Source organism: Lepidochelys kempii, chromosome 5, assembly GCF_965140285.1.
Source record: "Lepidochelys kempii isolate rLepKem1 chromosome 5, rLepKem1.hap1, whole genome shotgun sequence".
NCBI classification, from domain to species: domain Eukaryota; kingdom Metazoa; phylum Chordata; order Testudines; family Cheloniidae; genus Lepidochelys; species Lepidochelys kempii.
Window position 1 is genome coordinate 2,073,696 of NC_136384.1, and position 16,165 is coordinate 2,089,860.

Consider the following 16,165-nt stretch of genomic DNA (forward strand, 5'->3'; position numbering starts at 1 on the left):
ACCTTAGGGGACTCCTCAAAAGTGTCAACATGTCCCTCCCTCAGCTCCTAGCTCCGCGTGCTGCCTCCGCCCGCAGGCACTGCCCCTGCAGCTCCCATTGGCCACAGTTCCTGGCCAGTGGGAGCTGCGGAGCCGGTGCTTGGGCTGGAAAGCACATGAAGCTAGGAGCTGAGGGAGGGACATGTCACCGCTTCCGCAAAGCTGCAAGGAGCTGGGTAGGGAATCTGCCAGCCCCACCAGCCCCCCTCCCCTCAGCACAAGTGGGGGGTCCCGAGCCATGTGCTGCTACCCGCCCCCCCAGACCAAAAAGAGTCCAGCGGAGGGCAACAAAAATGATTAGGGGACTGGAACACATGACTTATGAGGAGAGGCTGAGGGAACTGGGGATGTTTAGTCTACGGAAGAAAAGAATGAGAGGGGATTTGATAGCTGTTTTCAACTACCTGAAAGGGGGTTCCAAAGAGGATGGCTCTAGACTATTCTCAGTGGTAGCAGATGACAGAACAAGGAGTAATGGTCTCAAATTGCAGTGGGGGAGGTTAAGGTTGGATATTAGGAAAAGCGTTTTCACTAGGAGGGTGGTGAAGCACTGGAATGGGTTACCTAGGGAGGTGGTGGAATCTCCTTCCTTAGAAGTTTTTAAGGTCAGGCTTGACAAAGCCCTGGCTGGGATGACTTAGTTGGGGATTGGTCTTTCTTTGAGCAGTGGGTTGGACTAGATGACCTCCTGAGGTCCCTTCCAACCCTGATATTCTATGATTCTATGAACTTGTGCACTGAATGAGGCAGGTATCTGGTGAGGGGAAAAAACCAGTATGTGATCATGGAATTAAGACTGTATCGGGCAGATAAGTGATATATTCAAGCTAGGTTATAGTATTATTATTATTATTATGTGGACCAGCATTAGAGAGAGATGAGACACTGCCAGGGGATTTCACAGATATTTGCTGACAGCAGAGGAATGGCAAAACTCAGGAATTTGGGGGTCCATTCTAGGCTCTGGAGAAGAGTGTGAACTGATAGGTACAGACTCTTCTACCCATTCCCCCAAATATGGCATCTTCTGCTCACCTCCTCCAACTTGTCCCTGTACTAATCCTGTCTCTTTCCCACCCCTAGCTTCTTATTCCAGTCCCACTCTCCTTGCACAGTCATTCAGTTCTCCCCTGCACCCCATCTCCTCGTCAGCTCTATCTCCCCTGACCTCCCTCCCCTACCCCACTGGTTCTGACTCCAATCTCCTTGCCCAGCCAGCCCCAGTTTACATACATGCGCTCCTTATGCCAACCTATTCTCCCCCAGCAGGGAGTCATTTAGAGCAGGGGTTCGCAACCTTTTTCTTGCTAAGGCCCCCCTCAACATGCTATAAAAACGCCAGGGCCTAGTGTGGTGGGGGAGGGAGGGAGGAAGAGCACGGTGTTCCTGCCCCAGGGGCACCCTTGGGCATAGGCATAGTTTTACTTCTATTTGGGGGACAGGGGGCAAGGGCTTGCGGGGCTTGAGCCAATGCCACACAGCAGAGTCCAGGGAGGGAGTGCCACCTCCATCCCCTGACTCACTCAGGAGGCCACCCAGCCTGTCCAGGCTGTGTGGGGACGCAAGCAAAAATATAATTCAAAGTGGGGACTCAATTCAAAAAGTTTTAAAAAGCTGCTCAGGATGCCGGGAGGGAGTAGCTAGGGGCTGTATGCAGGCAGGGGGTAGCTAGGGGCTGTGTACAGGCCAGGGGGGATCCCAGTGCAGCTCCTGGATTCCGCCCCTGCACCATTCCCGGCTGGGGTAGGGGGGCCTGGGGTAGGATGAGCAGATGTCCCAATTTTATAGGGACAGCCCCGATTTTTGGGTCTTTTTCTTACATAGGCTCCTATTATCCCCCACCCCGTCCCGATTTTTCACATTTGCTGTCTGGTCACCCTAGGCTCGGGGGAACTGGGTTTCATCTGCAGGGCTCCGCGCCCCCCCTGAAAGGGCTCACAGACCCTTAGGGGGCCATGGACCTGCAGCTGAGAACCACTGATTTAGAACAAGAAGAGAGAAGCTCCCTGCTCTTAGTTCAGGTGCCCAGACCAGGACCTGGCACAGCCCACAGCAGCCCAGAGCTGCAATTGCAGGGAAAATCCTGTTCAGCCCTGGGGCTGGAGCATGCTCAACGCAGAGGGAGTCTGAGGAATTTAGCTGCTAAAATATAACAATGCTCTACTGAGCATGTGTGAACTCAAGTTTTTTCAAAGGCCTATAAGTTGGCCAAATTTGGACAGGTTTTTTTTGTTGTTTAAGGGATTGTTTATAAAAAGGGATGGGAATAGGTACTTCCCAGAAACGAAGGCCACCCCCTCACAACTTACAAAACATGGGGCAATGGAGCAGAAAAAATACCAGAACTTAATGTGGGCAAAATGTATTTTCCACTTGTTCTTTGAAAAGGCTGAAAGTTCTGGCTTTAAAAAAAAAAAACAGCCTCAGGCAGACACCTGGGATGGAAAATATCAGTCGAACTGGTTGAATGTTCAGCAAAGTTATAAGCAATTGAAAACAAAGTCATTTATTGGGAAGCATCAGACACCCTTAATAAAAGGCCATGCTACCAGCCCCGCCTAGAATCATTTGCCCTCCAGCCATCACCAAAAATTAACACTTAATTCAACCCTTACCACAGAACTCCATCCAACTGACTTGTTCAATTTTGAGCTTCCTCAATTTGTCAAGAGGATATTCCTTTGTATTCAAATTCAACTGAAAGAACCACTATTTAGATACATCTGCCAAGTTCTAAATTGTTCAGGTAATTTGCATTTGGGTACAACTATAAGTAATTTAAACCTTTACACCAATTATTCCTTCACCAGAACACACAACGATTTATTAATACCTTCCAGGTTATTTCTGTCCTTCGCTGCACAGTTACCAGACGTCTCTATTAAATATCTTGAACTTAACTTTCAAACTAAGATATAAACAACTATAATTCAAGGTCAGAGTTGCTTAGAGGCAGGCAGGAGGGATTAGGTCACCAGTGGAGCTGACCCAGACAGTTATAAAGGCTGTAAAAACAGAAACATTTTATTTTTAAAATGAGATTTCAACAGGCATCATGAGTTGGCAAGGCATATTTCATTGCATTCTGAGTATGGTGACCTTGAAAAACAGGGTTTGACTCAGAAATCTATACTAAGCTAAGTGTAGTGAAGACAGAGCACCATAGCACCTTAAAGCAGCTCCTCTTCTCTATTATAACATCTCCTGAGAAAACAAACACCAGATCAATCTCATTTTAATGGAACAGATTTTATGATTAACTTTCTCATGCCCTCTAAGACCTTGGCCACAACCTTCATCATCTTCTCGCTTCACCTACTGCAAACCGATGTGGCCTCCTTACACCATCCTTAACTGGCTCCAGGCTATTCAGAACATTGGGGCCAAACCCATCTCCCCCCTCCTCCTGTTCTGACCACCTCACCTCACTTTATTAGCTTCCTCTCCACTTCCACGTCAACTTCAAGCTTTGCCCTCATGTTCCAGACTATTTTGCAAAAAAAAAAAGTCTGCTCCTCCCTACATCTGATTTCTACCCAGTTTCAACTTCCTTTGCTCATGCCAAGCCTCCCTCAAAACACTTCAGTTTCCTGCACCAAGAACACATACTACACCTGATGTACTAGAGCAACTGTAATAATAATTTACCACTTTGATGCCCCTTTACATATGCAAAGCACTGTGCAAACACTGATTGATCTTTACATCATCACTATGCTGTATTATCCCCATTTTACACATGGGGAAATGGAGGCAGGGAGCTGCAGGGACATGTAAGGTTGTCCAAGAAGCCCATGTCAGAGTCAGACTAGAGTCCAAGAATGCTGACACTCAAGCACGCTCTCCTTCCTCCAGACCACACTGCCTACTATCGGGATTTGAACACTTTGATATGTCTATACTAGGGCTGTCAGTTAATCGCAGTTAACTCGCGATTAACTCAAAATTAATCGTGATTAAAAAATTAACCGCGATTAATCACAGTTTTAATTGCACTGTTAAAGAACAGACTACCAATTGAAATTTAAATAATTTTGGATGTTTTTCTACATTTTCATATATATTGTATTCTGTGTTGTAATTGAAATCAAAGTGTATATTATTTTTATTACAAATATTTGCACTGTAAAAAAGTATTTTTCAATTAACCTCATACAAGTACTGTAGTGCAATCTCTTTGTCATGAAAGTTCAACTTACAAATGTAGAATTATGTATAAAAAAGCTGCATTCAAAAATAAAACAATGCAGGCTCTAAAATTTTAGAAGTCCATTCAGTCCTACTTCTTGTTCAGCCAATCGCTCAGACAATCAAGTTTGTTTACATTTGCAGGAGATAATGCTGCCTGCTTCTTGTTTACAACATCACCTGAAAGCGAGAACAGGCATTCACATGGCACTGTTGTAGCTGGCGTCGTAAGATATTTACATGCCAGATGCACTAAAGATTCATATGTCCATTCATATTTCAACCACCATTCCAGGGGACATGCATCCATGCTGAGGACGGGTTTTGCTTGATAACAATCCAAAGCAATGCGGACCAACTCGTGTTCATTTTCATTATCTGAGTCAGATGCTATTAGCAGAAGTTGATTTTCTTTTTCGGTGGTTCGGGTTCTGTAGTTTCCGCATCAGAATGTTGCTCTTTTAAGACTTCTGAAAGCATGCTCCACACCTCGTCCCTCTCAGATTTTGGAAGGCACTTCAGATTCTTAAATCTTGGATCAAGTGCTGTAGCTATCTTTAGAAATCTCACATTGGTACCTTTTGTGTTTTGTCAAATCTGCAGCGAAAGTGTTCTTAAAATGAACAACATGTGCTGGGTCATCATCAGAGACTGCTATAACATGAAATATATGGCAGAATGCACGTAAAACAGAGTAGTGGACATACAATTCTCCTACAAGGAGTTCAGTCAAATTTAAATAACAGTTTTTTTAACGAGTGTCGTCAGCATGGAAGCATGTCCTCTGGAATGGTGGCCAAAGCATGAATTTTAGCACAAATTAATGTTTAGCATATCTGGCAAATAAATACCTTGCAATGCCAGGATCAAAAGTGCAATGCGAATGCCTGTTCTCACTATCTGGTGACATTGTAAATAAGAAGAGGGCAGCATTAACTCCCATAAAAGTAAACAAACTTGTTTGTGTTAGCGATTGGCTGAACAAGAATTAGGACTGAGTGGACTTGTAGGCTCTGAAGTTTTACATTGTTTAGTTTTTGGGTGCAGTTATGTAACAAAAAAAATCTATATTTGTAAGTTGCACTTTCATGACAAAGACTGCACTATGGTACTTGTAGGAGGTGAATTGAAAAATACTCTTTTACAGTGAAAATATTTGTAATCAAAATATAAATCTAAAGTGAGCACTGTACACTTTGTACTCTGTGTTGTCATTGAAATCATTATTTTTGAAAATGTAGAAAACATCCAAAAATATTTAAATAAATTGTATTCTATTATTTTTTAATCGTGAGATTAATCTTTTTAATCGTGCGACTAATCGCAATTAATTTTTTTAGTTGCTTGACCGCCCTAGTCTATATTATACTATACTTATCTAGGCATCATAAATTGCTTCAACTTTAGTTGCACAACTGCAAACAATAAAACCTGCAGAACTAAAGATTGTATGTTTTGGTTATATCCTAAAGTTAGACATAATAAAATTTGTATAGCACTCCCTCTTCCCCATACTTTCTGGATCTGAAGATGCTGTACACCTGAGCACCTTGAAATCCAAAAAGGTGAAAACAAAGAAGAGTAGGTACATTTATTTTTGTATGAAATAAAATTAACAGTTTTAGAAAACATCTTTCAAAGAGAGATATTCCCCCGTCATCTTGAAAGTTTTTTGAGTGTTCCCTTGAAAAACAAACTGGTAAGTGCTAAGCACAGACTCTTAGAAGGATTTTTCATGCTTGAGGCAACACATATCACAACATTCTGTTTTAATAAATCCTCCAATAAAGAATACACATGAAACAAAAAAGTGAACTATTAATTTAAAACAGCGTAATTTACATCATTGGAGAAGGCTACCTACTACTGAAGTCAAATATTGATTGATAACTGCTTTGATTGGTCCTGCTTTGAGCAGGGGGTTGGACTAGATGACCTCCTGAGGTCCCTTCCAACCCTGATATTCTATGATTCTATGATAGAGGAAAAACATGGTTCAAAGCCATAGGAAAATTAAGACTTGAGAGGGAAAGGGCATTCATTTTCTGATGTACTGAACAGTTCCTTATTCTGAACAGGTTTCAGAGTAACAGCCGTATTAGTCTGTATTCGCAAAAAGAAAAGGAGGACTTGTGGCACCTTAGAGACTAACCAATTTATTTGAGCATAAGTGAGCTGTAGCTCACGAAAACTTATGCTCAAATAAATTGGTTAGTCTCTAAGGTGCCACAGGTACTCCTTTTCTTTATTCTGAACAGTTTTTTATGACTTACTACAAAAGGAAAAATGAAAAAAGCAATTGTAGATAAATCACAATGACTTAAAATAAGGAAATCAATAGGTATTTCAGAACAGGGTTCAGACACATGCTGCCTCCATCAGTCTCTGGAATATAGAAGCCCCTCCACCCTACAACTCACCAACATTTCCCGGGCTTTATAGTGATTTGAGGTTAAGAGAGTTTATCCCCTGACTTCTAACTAGACTAGGTTAGAGGTCTGGACACAGTGAGGATTGCAAGGCTTCATTTTACCAGATCATTGTTAATAGGTCAGCTCTATGGGCCAGATTCTCAGCTGGGGGAGATCAGCACAGCCCCACTGAAGTCAACACAGCTACACCAGTTTCACCAACTGAGTATCTGACTCTGTATGTTTGTTACCTCCCCTTCCAATAACATAATGCAGTCTTACATGAGAACCAAGCGGTGAGGAAATTGAGTGATTTACACAGACATTACTGTTTACTTATTCGTACACTGAGTGCATGGGCACCATTAGTAAACACTATCCTCTATTTACTTTCGATCTCTGGTACTGGTTATATTTACAATCTTAATCTCAAAGCCAAGGCCACTGTCGATGTTAAGGGATTTTACTTTTAATCCCTACCACTGCTACCACAAATTCATCTCCACCACCAATACGGAGCCTTCGCCTAGACAGGTATCTGGCTACCCCAGTTGATGTTAATGCTGCACCAGAGCAGATCAAACCAACAGAATGTTTAAAGCATTTGCAACAGTCGGTGACCTGTCTACATTAGGGCTCCCAAATCCCTGTTCGCAATAGTGGAATATTTCCCTGGGGTCTCACCTCATGGACAGATCTTTCAGAAAAATTACAGAAACGTAAAATCATACTATCCATGCACATGGGCTTCAGCTTCACCTGTCATTTCACTGTAAGCATGGTACACGGGCTAGTTTAACATTTACTATTCTACTAATCACTGATGGAGCCACCTGGAGAAGCGTGGACCCATTCATTACTAAACAGTTCCACTCCTGAAACTGGCAAGTTTAAGTACTGATAGCTGAAAAACACTTTCTTATTGGATTTTGTAACTACTGTAACTTGGGAAAGAACCTGGTCACAGAGGACGACACAAAAAACCCCAAAACACCTGCTATTTTGGAGATACATGACTAGGATCCTCAAAAAGAATATGAAGCCTGATCATTTGTATTCCATTTTACAGCAATTTCAGTAATGCATTATTACATAGTTTGAATTTTAGCATATGGTATAGATTGCTTATTGCGGATTTTTTTGTTTGTTTTTTTAATTGACTCAATATTGTTACATCATATGTACTTTGTATCTGTAACCATTTACAAATCACCTATAAAGCATTTAATAAGTAGTTCAACCACCGAGTTAAATATTGCATATCCAGCTGTAGTAATAGTAGACTTTAGAAAAAAAATTAAAAAACTTTTTAATATACCTGAATTCATTTCATCGGTCGAAATCAAGCTTGCTTCCTGTGCGAGGTCCTTTAAAAGTCTCCTACGCACTTGTCTTTTTTCCCTTAGCACATTTTTGAAGTTGTTGATGCACTTGTTCAGGTAGATAGTCTCTGCACACACCTTTTCAAGGCTCACGGGTCTGCACTCCTTTGTTTGCTCAGGTAGAGAGCTAGCATCTGTCACTATCTCACCAGAAGGTAGGGACTGTCCAGCATAAATCTCCGAGTCAGAACTCAACACCAAACTAGGGACAGGAGACTCATGAGGGACAGGTGGAAGCCTGGAAGGAACAAATTGCATTTGAACTACAGCTTCACTGTTGGCAGACGTGTTGGCCTGGCTCTCAGAAGACTGACTGGGGGGGCTTTCTGTAAAGTTATCAGAGCTACCACAGACACCTACACCACTCAGCGCAAGTCCACCATCATGTTCCATTTGGAAGCTGGCATCATTTTCCAGGAGGACTTCAGAGTCACTGGTCTCCAGCTTGTGAAACACCACCTGTAGAGCTGATCTAAAATGATGAATAGCTTTCCCAAGTTTGTTAGTATAAAACTTCATGTCCACAAGATCAATGTTATCCTGGGAATGGTCAAGAAAATACTGGGAATTTTCTAACACATCCCTAAAGACCTGGTCAGTTTGATCTTGGTCATTCAGATCTATCTGGACCATATCTTTCAGCGTATCACTACTATCAGCTAGTTTATCTGCTGTGTGAACACTGCTTACAGTTGTAGCACCCGTAGACTGATCTTCCAAGAGAAGATTTATTTGCTCTGTACTGAGGAACTCAAGCATGGTGTTACCGTCCATTTCATTTTCTCCTGTAGTTATTCCCTCAGCTTTGTCCTCCTCTAAAGGGGAAGAGCAGTTCTTAGCCACATTTTCAGCATCAAGCCCAAGTTCTCTTCCATCACATAAAGCATGTATATGGCTGGTGTGATCTGAGGTCTCTGGGGAGTGGCAGGAATTTCCTTCATCTGTTTTCGGCAAACGAGTCACCTGAAGAGTTTGCTGAGGTGTGTGGGAAACATGGAGAACAGGCAGAGGAGAGTCACTCTTTTGTGAAGTTTGCTCATTACAGTTGTTTATAATTTGCGATACTTGCCCCATTTTTATCTCAAGTTCAGAGATCAAGTTACTTTTCTTAGCTAAGGTTGACTTGTGTGTAAAACCAACTCTCTCCCCTAGACACTGTGTTTTTCTACTTGTGTTTTTGTACCTAACCTGGTAAGATTCAGTTTGAAGGTGTGCATCACCACCAGTTCTTTGAGCCTCTTCATCACAGTTCAGAGAACTCCAGTGATTTTTCTTGAGGCCAGGCTGCAGTAATGAGAGTGGATCTGCTCGGCAGCCCCTTTGGCCAGTCTGTTGGTTTTCCTCTTCGCTAGCAACAATCCTGACCCCCGTGCTTTGCATGAGAATAGACTTTTGTAAAATGAAATCTCTTTGTTCAGGGTTTGCAAGTTTCACAATTGCTGGTCTTGGTACTAACGGTTTGCCTGGAGTTGCGTTTGACCTATAAGCATCTTTTATGTACTTACTACACTGGATACCATTCAAGCAGTAGTACTCAGACAAAAAGCTGCAAATGAGCTCCATAGTGTTTTCACCATCTTGTTCTGGGATACCATAAAAGTATAACACTGGTTCTTCCTTGCGTACAGCTCTGTATGCCTCCCTGGTGTGTGTGACGTGAGAGGTTTTGGCAGTGGAACCGCTCTGTAAGCCTTCTATCTCACTCAAGACCGTGTCTACACAGCTGGACACTTCATCCACTGAGCCTTTTATCAAGGTAAGGTGTTGCCGGAGTTCTGCAATCTCTGTCTGGATGCGACTTATCCCCTGTAACTCTTTAACAATGTACTCAATCACATCTGCAGAATGGTCTCTTGGTGGAAGGCTATTACTGTTGTATGCTGGAAGCTTATTTTCATTCTCAGTGCTCTCTCTCCAACTCATGGTAATACTAAGGGTAGAAAGGTCCTGCCCCTCAGATATTACACCCTTGCTCTGACAAATAGGCTGCATAGTACCCTCAGATGATATTCCTCCTAAGTCTTGCTGATTCCGTTGAACTGAGCATGGTATTTTTACACAGCCATCCCAGTTAAGTTCCACGTCACCAACACAGACGTCACTCATCTCCCCAGAACCATTTCTCCTGTCCTGAGCAAAGCCCACTCCAATAGGAGAAAATTCAGTGCTTGTGGATTTCCTCTTTATCCCACAAACATACATGTCTGTTTCAATTTCTACTGGGGAAAGCTGGTGACTCGGACTCACTGAGATCTCATTTACTTGGCCTTGCAGAAGTCTCTTCATTTTGTCCCTCAGATACAAGTGGAGTCTTTGCTTCTTGAATTGCTTCCTGGCCAAGAGTTTTTAGAACAGATTTTCTGTGCAGAAGAAGAATATCGTGTTCTGGCCTTTTCAATCTACTGCTAACAAACATCAGCAGCAGCCGCACCTGTGTTTCTCCATAGTACAATATAGCAGTACAAGCACACATCAGTCACTGCCCAACGCGCACACGCCCATCCAGGGTTTATTCTTTCATGGAGCAGCTACCAAAAGAGAGGAAAATATTGCATTCCAATCAGAAAATACAAGGCAATTTTCCGCATATAATAAAAAGTAATCGCATCCACAAAAAGCCAGTTAGAAAGAGAATCTATTCTTTCAAATGTTCCTACCATAATGCACTTATTTCAGCTGTTGAACTGACAACCAGTTCTACGTGAGGCATTCTTTAATAAAGCAAGTGTCTCTCCCTCTCTACCTCCCTTTCCACAAGGAGGAAAAAAATACCAAAGAATCCAAAGCCCTCTGACGAGTCAATGTGTGACCATGCCTTTTCTACAGCTACAACTGCAAATCCCACAAAAGTAGCTACCCCTTCTGAATACAAAATTCTATCCCAAAATACGAAGGATTCTCTTTCTGCAGGTGTCCCTTCTCCCTGGGCCCACCATCTTCACCCTTTCTTGCTTCAAAAGGGAAGTAAGATCAAGTTTAAATTTGCTCGGTATCAGCAATCCCCAAGGAATCACTGAGATTGACATAATGCAGCAGCAAAGACTGGATGATAGTTTTGGGACTATAAAACTCTTTCATTATTTTAATAATAAATGTTAAAATAAGAAAGTAACACTAAAGAAACATGCAAAGCTTACAAGCTCCCAAATTAACCTACATTTAATATATGCCATATACAGATTATGAACAAACTGACTGATCTGACAGGATGATGTCATTCTTATTCCAGTTCTCTGGATTTTACACTGGATCATTCCAGGATCACACCCATCCCCCAGAAAGGAAATTAACACTGTATTATCTGTTTAAGGCTCGTCTGACCCCCATTAGCATAATATCTGAGCACCACACAGTCCCGGGGCTTGTCTCCACAGCAAGGTACTGAGCAGCAAACCAGAGTGTGGCTCTAAAGCAGTGTGACTCTACATTCCCTTATGGACACTGCTGCAGCATGCTGAGAGTCTCGGAATGCCATCAGTGCACTGTAGATTCACACCCTGACATGCCGCACAGTGACCTGCCATGTAGACAAGCCCTTAGTGTCACCTCAGCATCCCCATTTTACAGGTGGGGGAACCAAGGCAGTGAGAGATACGCTCAAGGTCACACAAAGTATGTGTCGAATAGGGAATTGAATCTAGGTCTCCTAATCTTCAGGCTAGTGCCTTAACCGCTGTATTATCCCTCCTCTCCCAGGCATGTGCTCTAATCAGGACAGCATGTGGCACAGCTGGTCAGTGTAGGAGCAATACTAAATGCCTCTCATTTTCTAATCAATATTCAGTCCTAGAACAATTATTTTAAACAAAAATAATTCCACAGTGCATTGAGACAAACAGCACATAATGAATCACTGAGCACAACATAAAAATGGCCATACTGGGTCAGAGCAATGGTCCACCTAGCCCAGCCTCCAGTCTCCAACAGTGGCTGGTGCCAGATGCTTCAGAGGGACTGAACAGAACAGCGTGATTTATTGAGAGATTAATCCCCCATCGTCCAGTCCCAGCTTCTGGAAGTCCCGCTACTGCCTAAGTATTAATATTTTTACCAACAAATAAAGCCTTTGGGGTGCAGTTTTAGCCCATACACCAGTTTCTGAGAATGAAGGCTTACTGTAATGTCATTACCTTTGAGTGGGAAGTCTAGAATTCTTCTGTAAAAGCAGGGGAAGGGAGAGTTAAAGGGAGCTTCTCCTCTTCTTTTGAATTACCAGCAGAGTAAACTCAAGCCTCTCCTACACTTTACACAAGCACTTAATCTCCATCCTGAAAGCTCAACACAAAGCTAACCTGGTGCTTGGCACAACTGCTATGAGTCTCATACATGATTCAATCCACAACAGGGATCTTCCTTTGCTTCATTTTGATGCTACTTAGCTGAGCAGCACCAGGTCAACTGCTTGCATAGCGAATCACAATCTGAGCTTTTCCCAGGGGGTCTTTGTAAACACACTACACCCCACCTCCTTTGGAGAGTAGCATGTACTCGCTCTGCAGTACTCCTAGCCAAGAGAGAGGGCCCAGTAACTGATCCCATATATCTCTCATTATGTGGCTATACAGTGTACTAACCATAGGAGTATCAAAATGCTTAATTTTATTTGCACTGAGGTTATGGCCTGTCTTAGGGCCTGACCCAAGGTCCCCTGAAGTCAGGGGGAGCCCTTTCATAAAATGAGGGGCAAACCCAAAGTTCATTGAAGATGTATCTTTTAAAAAAAATCAAAAAAAGTATTTACTTATTTCAATTTACAGAGTACCTATCCAGAGCTCTATATGTCTACAGCAAAGCTGGGCTATGAAACTCATTCCCATAATACATCCCCCTCTAACTACACCCCACGACTATAACTGGTCCACTTTTTCATATAACATTCTCATTTTTAGTAACCATTTTCTAATATTTTCAATTAATACATTTTGGTTTTGGTTTTACCCTTCTGCTTTTCTTCAGGAGGGAGGATTCCTTACATCTGGACAAAGCAATGCTTGCCAACACTCACCTTTGTATTAATTAGATCAATTTACTTTGCCATAATTAAGGTTGTGTATACTGGAAAGATACTTCCACAGTTGTATCAGCACTTTAGTTTACAAATCGCATTATTCCATTGGTGGAATTTAGCATCCCAATGTAGTTTTCATTCCAAAATGTAACATGCACCTCCAAAGAGGCTAGTCAGACAGAGTTATGCTGAAAGATAAAAGTATTCCCATTTCATAATTTTTTGCACTCTTCTTAGGAAAAAATGTTTTGGTTTAATAAAGTGAAAGTGTTCAGGCCCTAGTCCATAAAAAATGTAGCGTTTTTCTTTTTACGATTTAACTACTCCCTCAGGGAGCTGCACTGACCTAGGAAATAACGTTTGTTCAGGCTATATTTCTCCATCAATTACGTAGTTACCTCTTCAAGTCACTTAAGAATAATCTTTTTAAACACTAACAATTTTTAAATTACTCAGGCACACAGTTACAGAGATTTACAATGTAGAATGTTAGTCTCTCTGTGGGGCAGAAGAAAGTAAAGATAAAAAGTTGTGGCTTCTTATGTACATGAGCCAAGTATCATACATATCAAGTCAAAGTTGCAGGAACTATCAGAAGCCTGCATCCCAAGAAAGGGGGGGAAATTAATAGGCAGGAGTTGTAGACCAGGCTGGATGAGCAAGCATCTCAGAGAGGTGATTAAGAAAAAGCAGAAAGCCTACAAGGAGTGGAAGATGGGAAGGATTAGCAAGGAAAGCTACCTTGAGGTCAGAACATGTATGGATAAAGAGAGAAAGGCCAAAAGCCATGTAGAGTTGGACCTTGCAAAGGGAATTAAAACCAACAGTAAAAGGTTCTATAGCCATACAAATAAGAAGAAAAAGAAAGAAGAAGTGGGACCACTAAACACTGAGGATGGAGTGGAGGTTAAGGATAATCTAGGCATGGCCCAATATCTAAACAAATACTTTGCCTCAGTCTTTAAATAAGGCTAATGAGGAGCTTAGGGATAATGGTAAGACAACAAATGGGAATGAGGATATGGAGGTAGATATTACCACATACGAGGTAGAAGCCAAAACTGAACAGCTTAATGGGACTAAATCGGCGGGCCCAGATCATCTTCACCCAAGACTATTAAAGGAACTGGCACATGAAATTCCAAGCCCATTAGCAAAAATTTTTAATGAATCTGTAAACTCAGGGGTTGTACCGTATGACTGGAGAATTGCTAACACAGTTTGTATTTTTAAGAAAGGGAAAAAAAGTAATCCGGGTAACTACAGGCCTGTTAAGTTTGACATCTGTAGTATGCAAGGTCTTGGAAAAAATTTTGAAGGAGAAAGTAGTTAAGGACATTGAGATCAATGGTAAATGGGACAAAATACAACATGGCTTTACAAAAGGTAGATCATGTCAAACCAACCTGACCTCCTCCTTTGAGAAGGTAACAGATTTTTTAGACAAAGGAAACGCAGTGGATCTAATTTACCTCGATTTCAGCAAGGCATTTGATACGGTTCCACATGGGGAATCAGCAGCTAAATTGGAAGAGATGGGGATCAATATGAACATTGAAAGGTGAATAAGGAACTGGTTAAAGGGGAGACTACAACGGGTCACACTGAAAGGTGAACTGTCAGGCTGGAAGGAGGTTACTAGTGGAGTTCCTCAAGAATCGGTTTTGGGACCAATCTTTTTATTACTGACCTTGGCACAAAAAGCAGGAATGTGCTAATAAAGTTTGCGGATGACACAAAGCTGGGTGGTATTGCCAACACAGAGAAGGACCGGGATATCATACAGGAAGATCTGGATGACCTTGTAAACTGGAGTAATAGTAATAGGATGAAATTTAACAGGCAAAAGTGCAAGGTCATGCATTTAGGGATTAATAACAAGAATTTCAGTTATAAACTGGGGATGCATCACTCGGAAGTAACAGAGAAGGAGAAGGACCTCGGAGTATTGATTGACCACAAAATGACTATGAGCCGCCAACGTGATACGGCCGTGAAAAAAGCTAATGCGGTCTTAGGATGCATCAGGCGAGGTATTTCCAGTAGAGATAAGGAGGCGTTAGTACCGGTATACAAGGCACTGGGGAGACCTCCCCTGGAATTTACTGTGTGCAGTTCTGGTCTCATGTTTAAGAAAGATGAATTCAAACTGGAACAGGTACAGAGAAGGGCTACTAGGACGATCCAAGGAATGGAAAACCTGTCTTATGAAAGGAGACTCAAAGAGCTTGGCTTGTTTAGCCTAACCAAAAGAAGGCTGAGAGGAGATAGGATTGTTATCTATAAATATATCAAAGGGATAAATACCATGGAGGGAGAAGAATTATTTAAGCTCAGTACCAATGTGGACACAAGAACAAATGGATTTAAACTGGCCATCAGGAAATTTAGACTTGAAATTAGACGAAGGTTTCTAACCATCAGAAAAGTGAAGTTCTGGAACCGCCTTCCAAGGGGAGCAGTGGGGGCAAAAGACATATCTGGCTTCAAGACTAAGCTTGATAAGTTTATGGAGGGGATGGTATGATGGGATAGCCTAATTTTGGCAATTAATTGATCTTTGACTATTAGCGGTAAATATGCCCAATGGCCTGTGATGGGATGTTAGATGGGGTGGGATCTAAGTTACTACAAAGAATTCTTTCCTGGGTGTCTGGCTGGTGAGTCTTGCCCACATGCTCTGGGGTTAGCTGATCGCCATATTTGGGGTCAGGAAGGAATTTTCCTCCAGGGCAGATTGGCAGAAGCCCTGGGGGTTTTTCGCCTTCCTCTGCAGCGTGGGGCACAGGTCACTTGCTGGAGGATTCTCTGCACCTTGAAGTCTTTCAACCACGATTTGAGGACTTCAATAGCTCAGACATAGGTCAGGGGTTTGTTACAGGAGTGGGTGGGTGAGATTCTGTGGCCTGCATTGTGCAGGTCAGACTAGATGATCATAATGGTCCCTTCTGACCTTGAAGTCTATGAGTTTATGATTCATACACAGATAGTGAGGTTAATGCCGAAGATATTCTGCTGTGTAAAACTATTTCTCTTTAATGATGGGGAGAAGGATTTCTGTGTTGCAAAGACTCCCTCACTATGCTTGGTGTTCACCACACTGTGTTCCTTTGCATCCAGCTATAACTCTGCCACGG

General features: G+C 42.3%; 1 protein-coding gene across 9 annotated transcripts in view; it reads right to left on the bottom strand.

Annotated features, from left to right (window-relative positions):
* The window catches only part of UNC13B (unc-13 homolog B), a 390,473-nt gene that overhangs the window by 177,962 nt on the left and 196,346 nt on the right, over positions 1-16,165 (bottom strand). Inside the window, exon 1 of one of the 9 annotated variants that reach the window (XM_073343306.2) lies at positions 7,957-10,524. The exons of the other annotated variants lie outside the window; for them this stretch is intronic. Within the exon in view, the coding sequence (XP_073199407.1) occupies positions 7,957-10,306 (2,350 nt within the window). The 5' untranslated portion in view covers positions 10,307-10,524. Of the gene's footprint in view, positions 1-7,956; positions 10,525-16,165 lie in introns of those variants that run through there. 9 annotated transcript variants of the gene reach the window in all.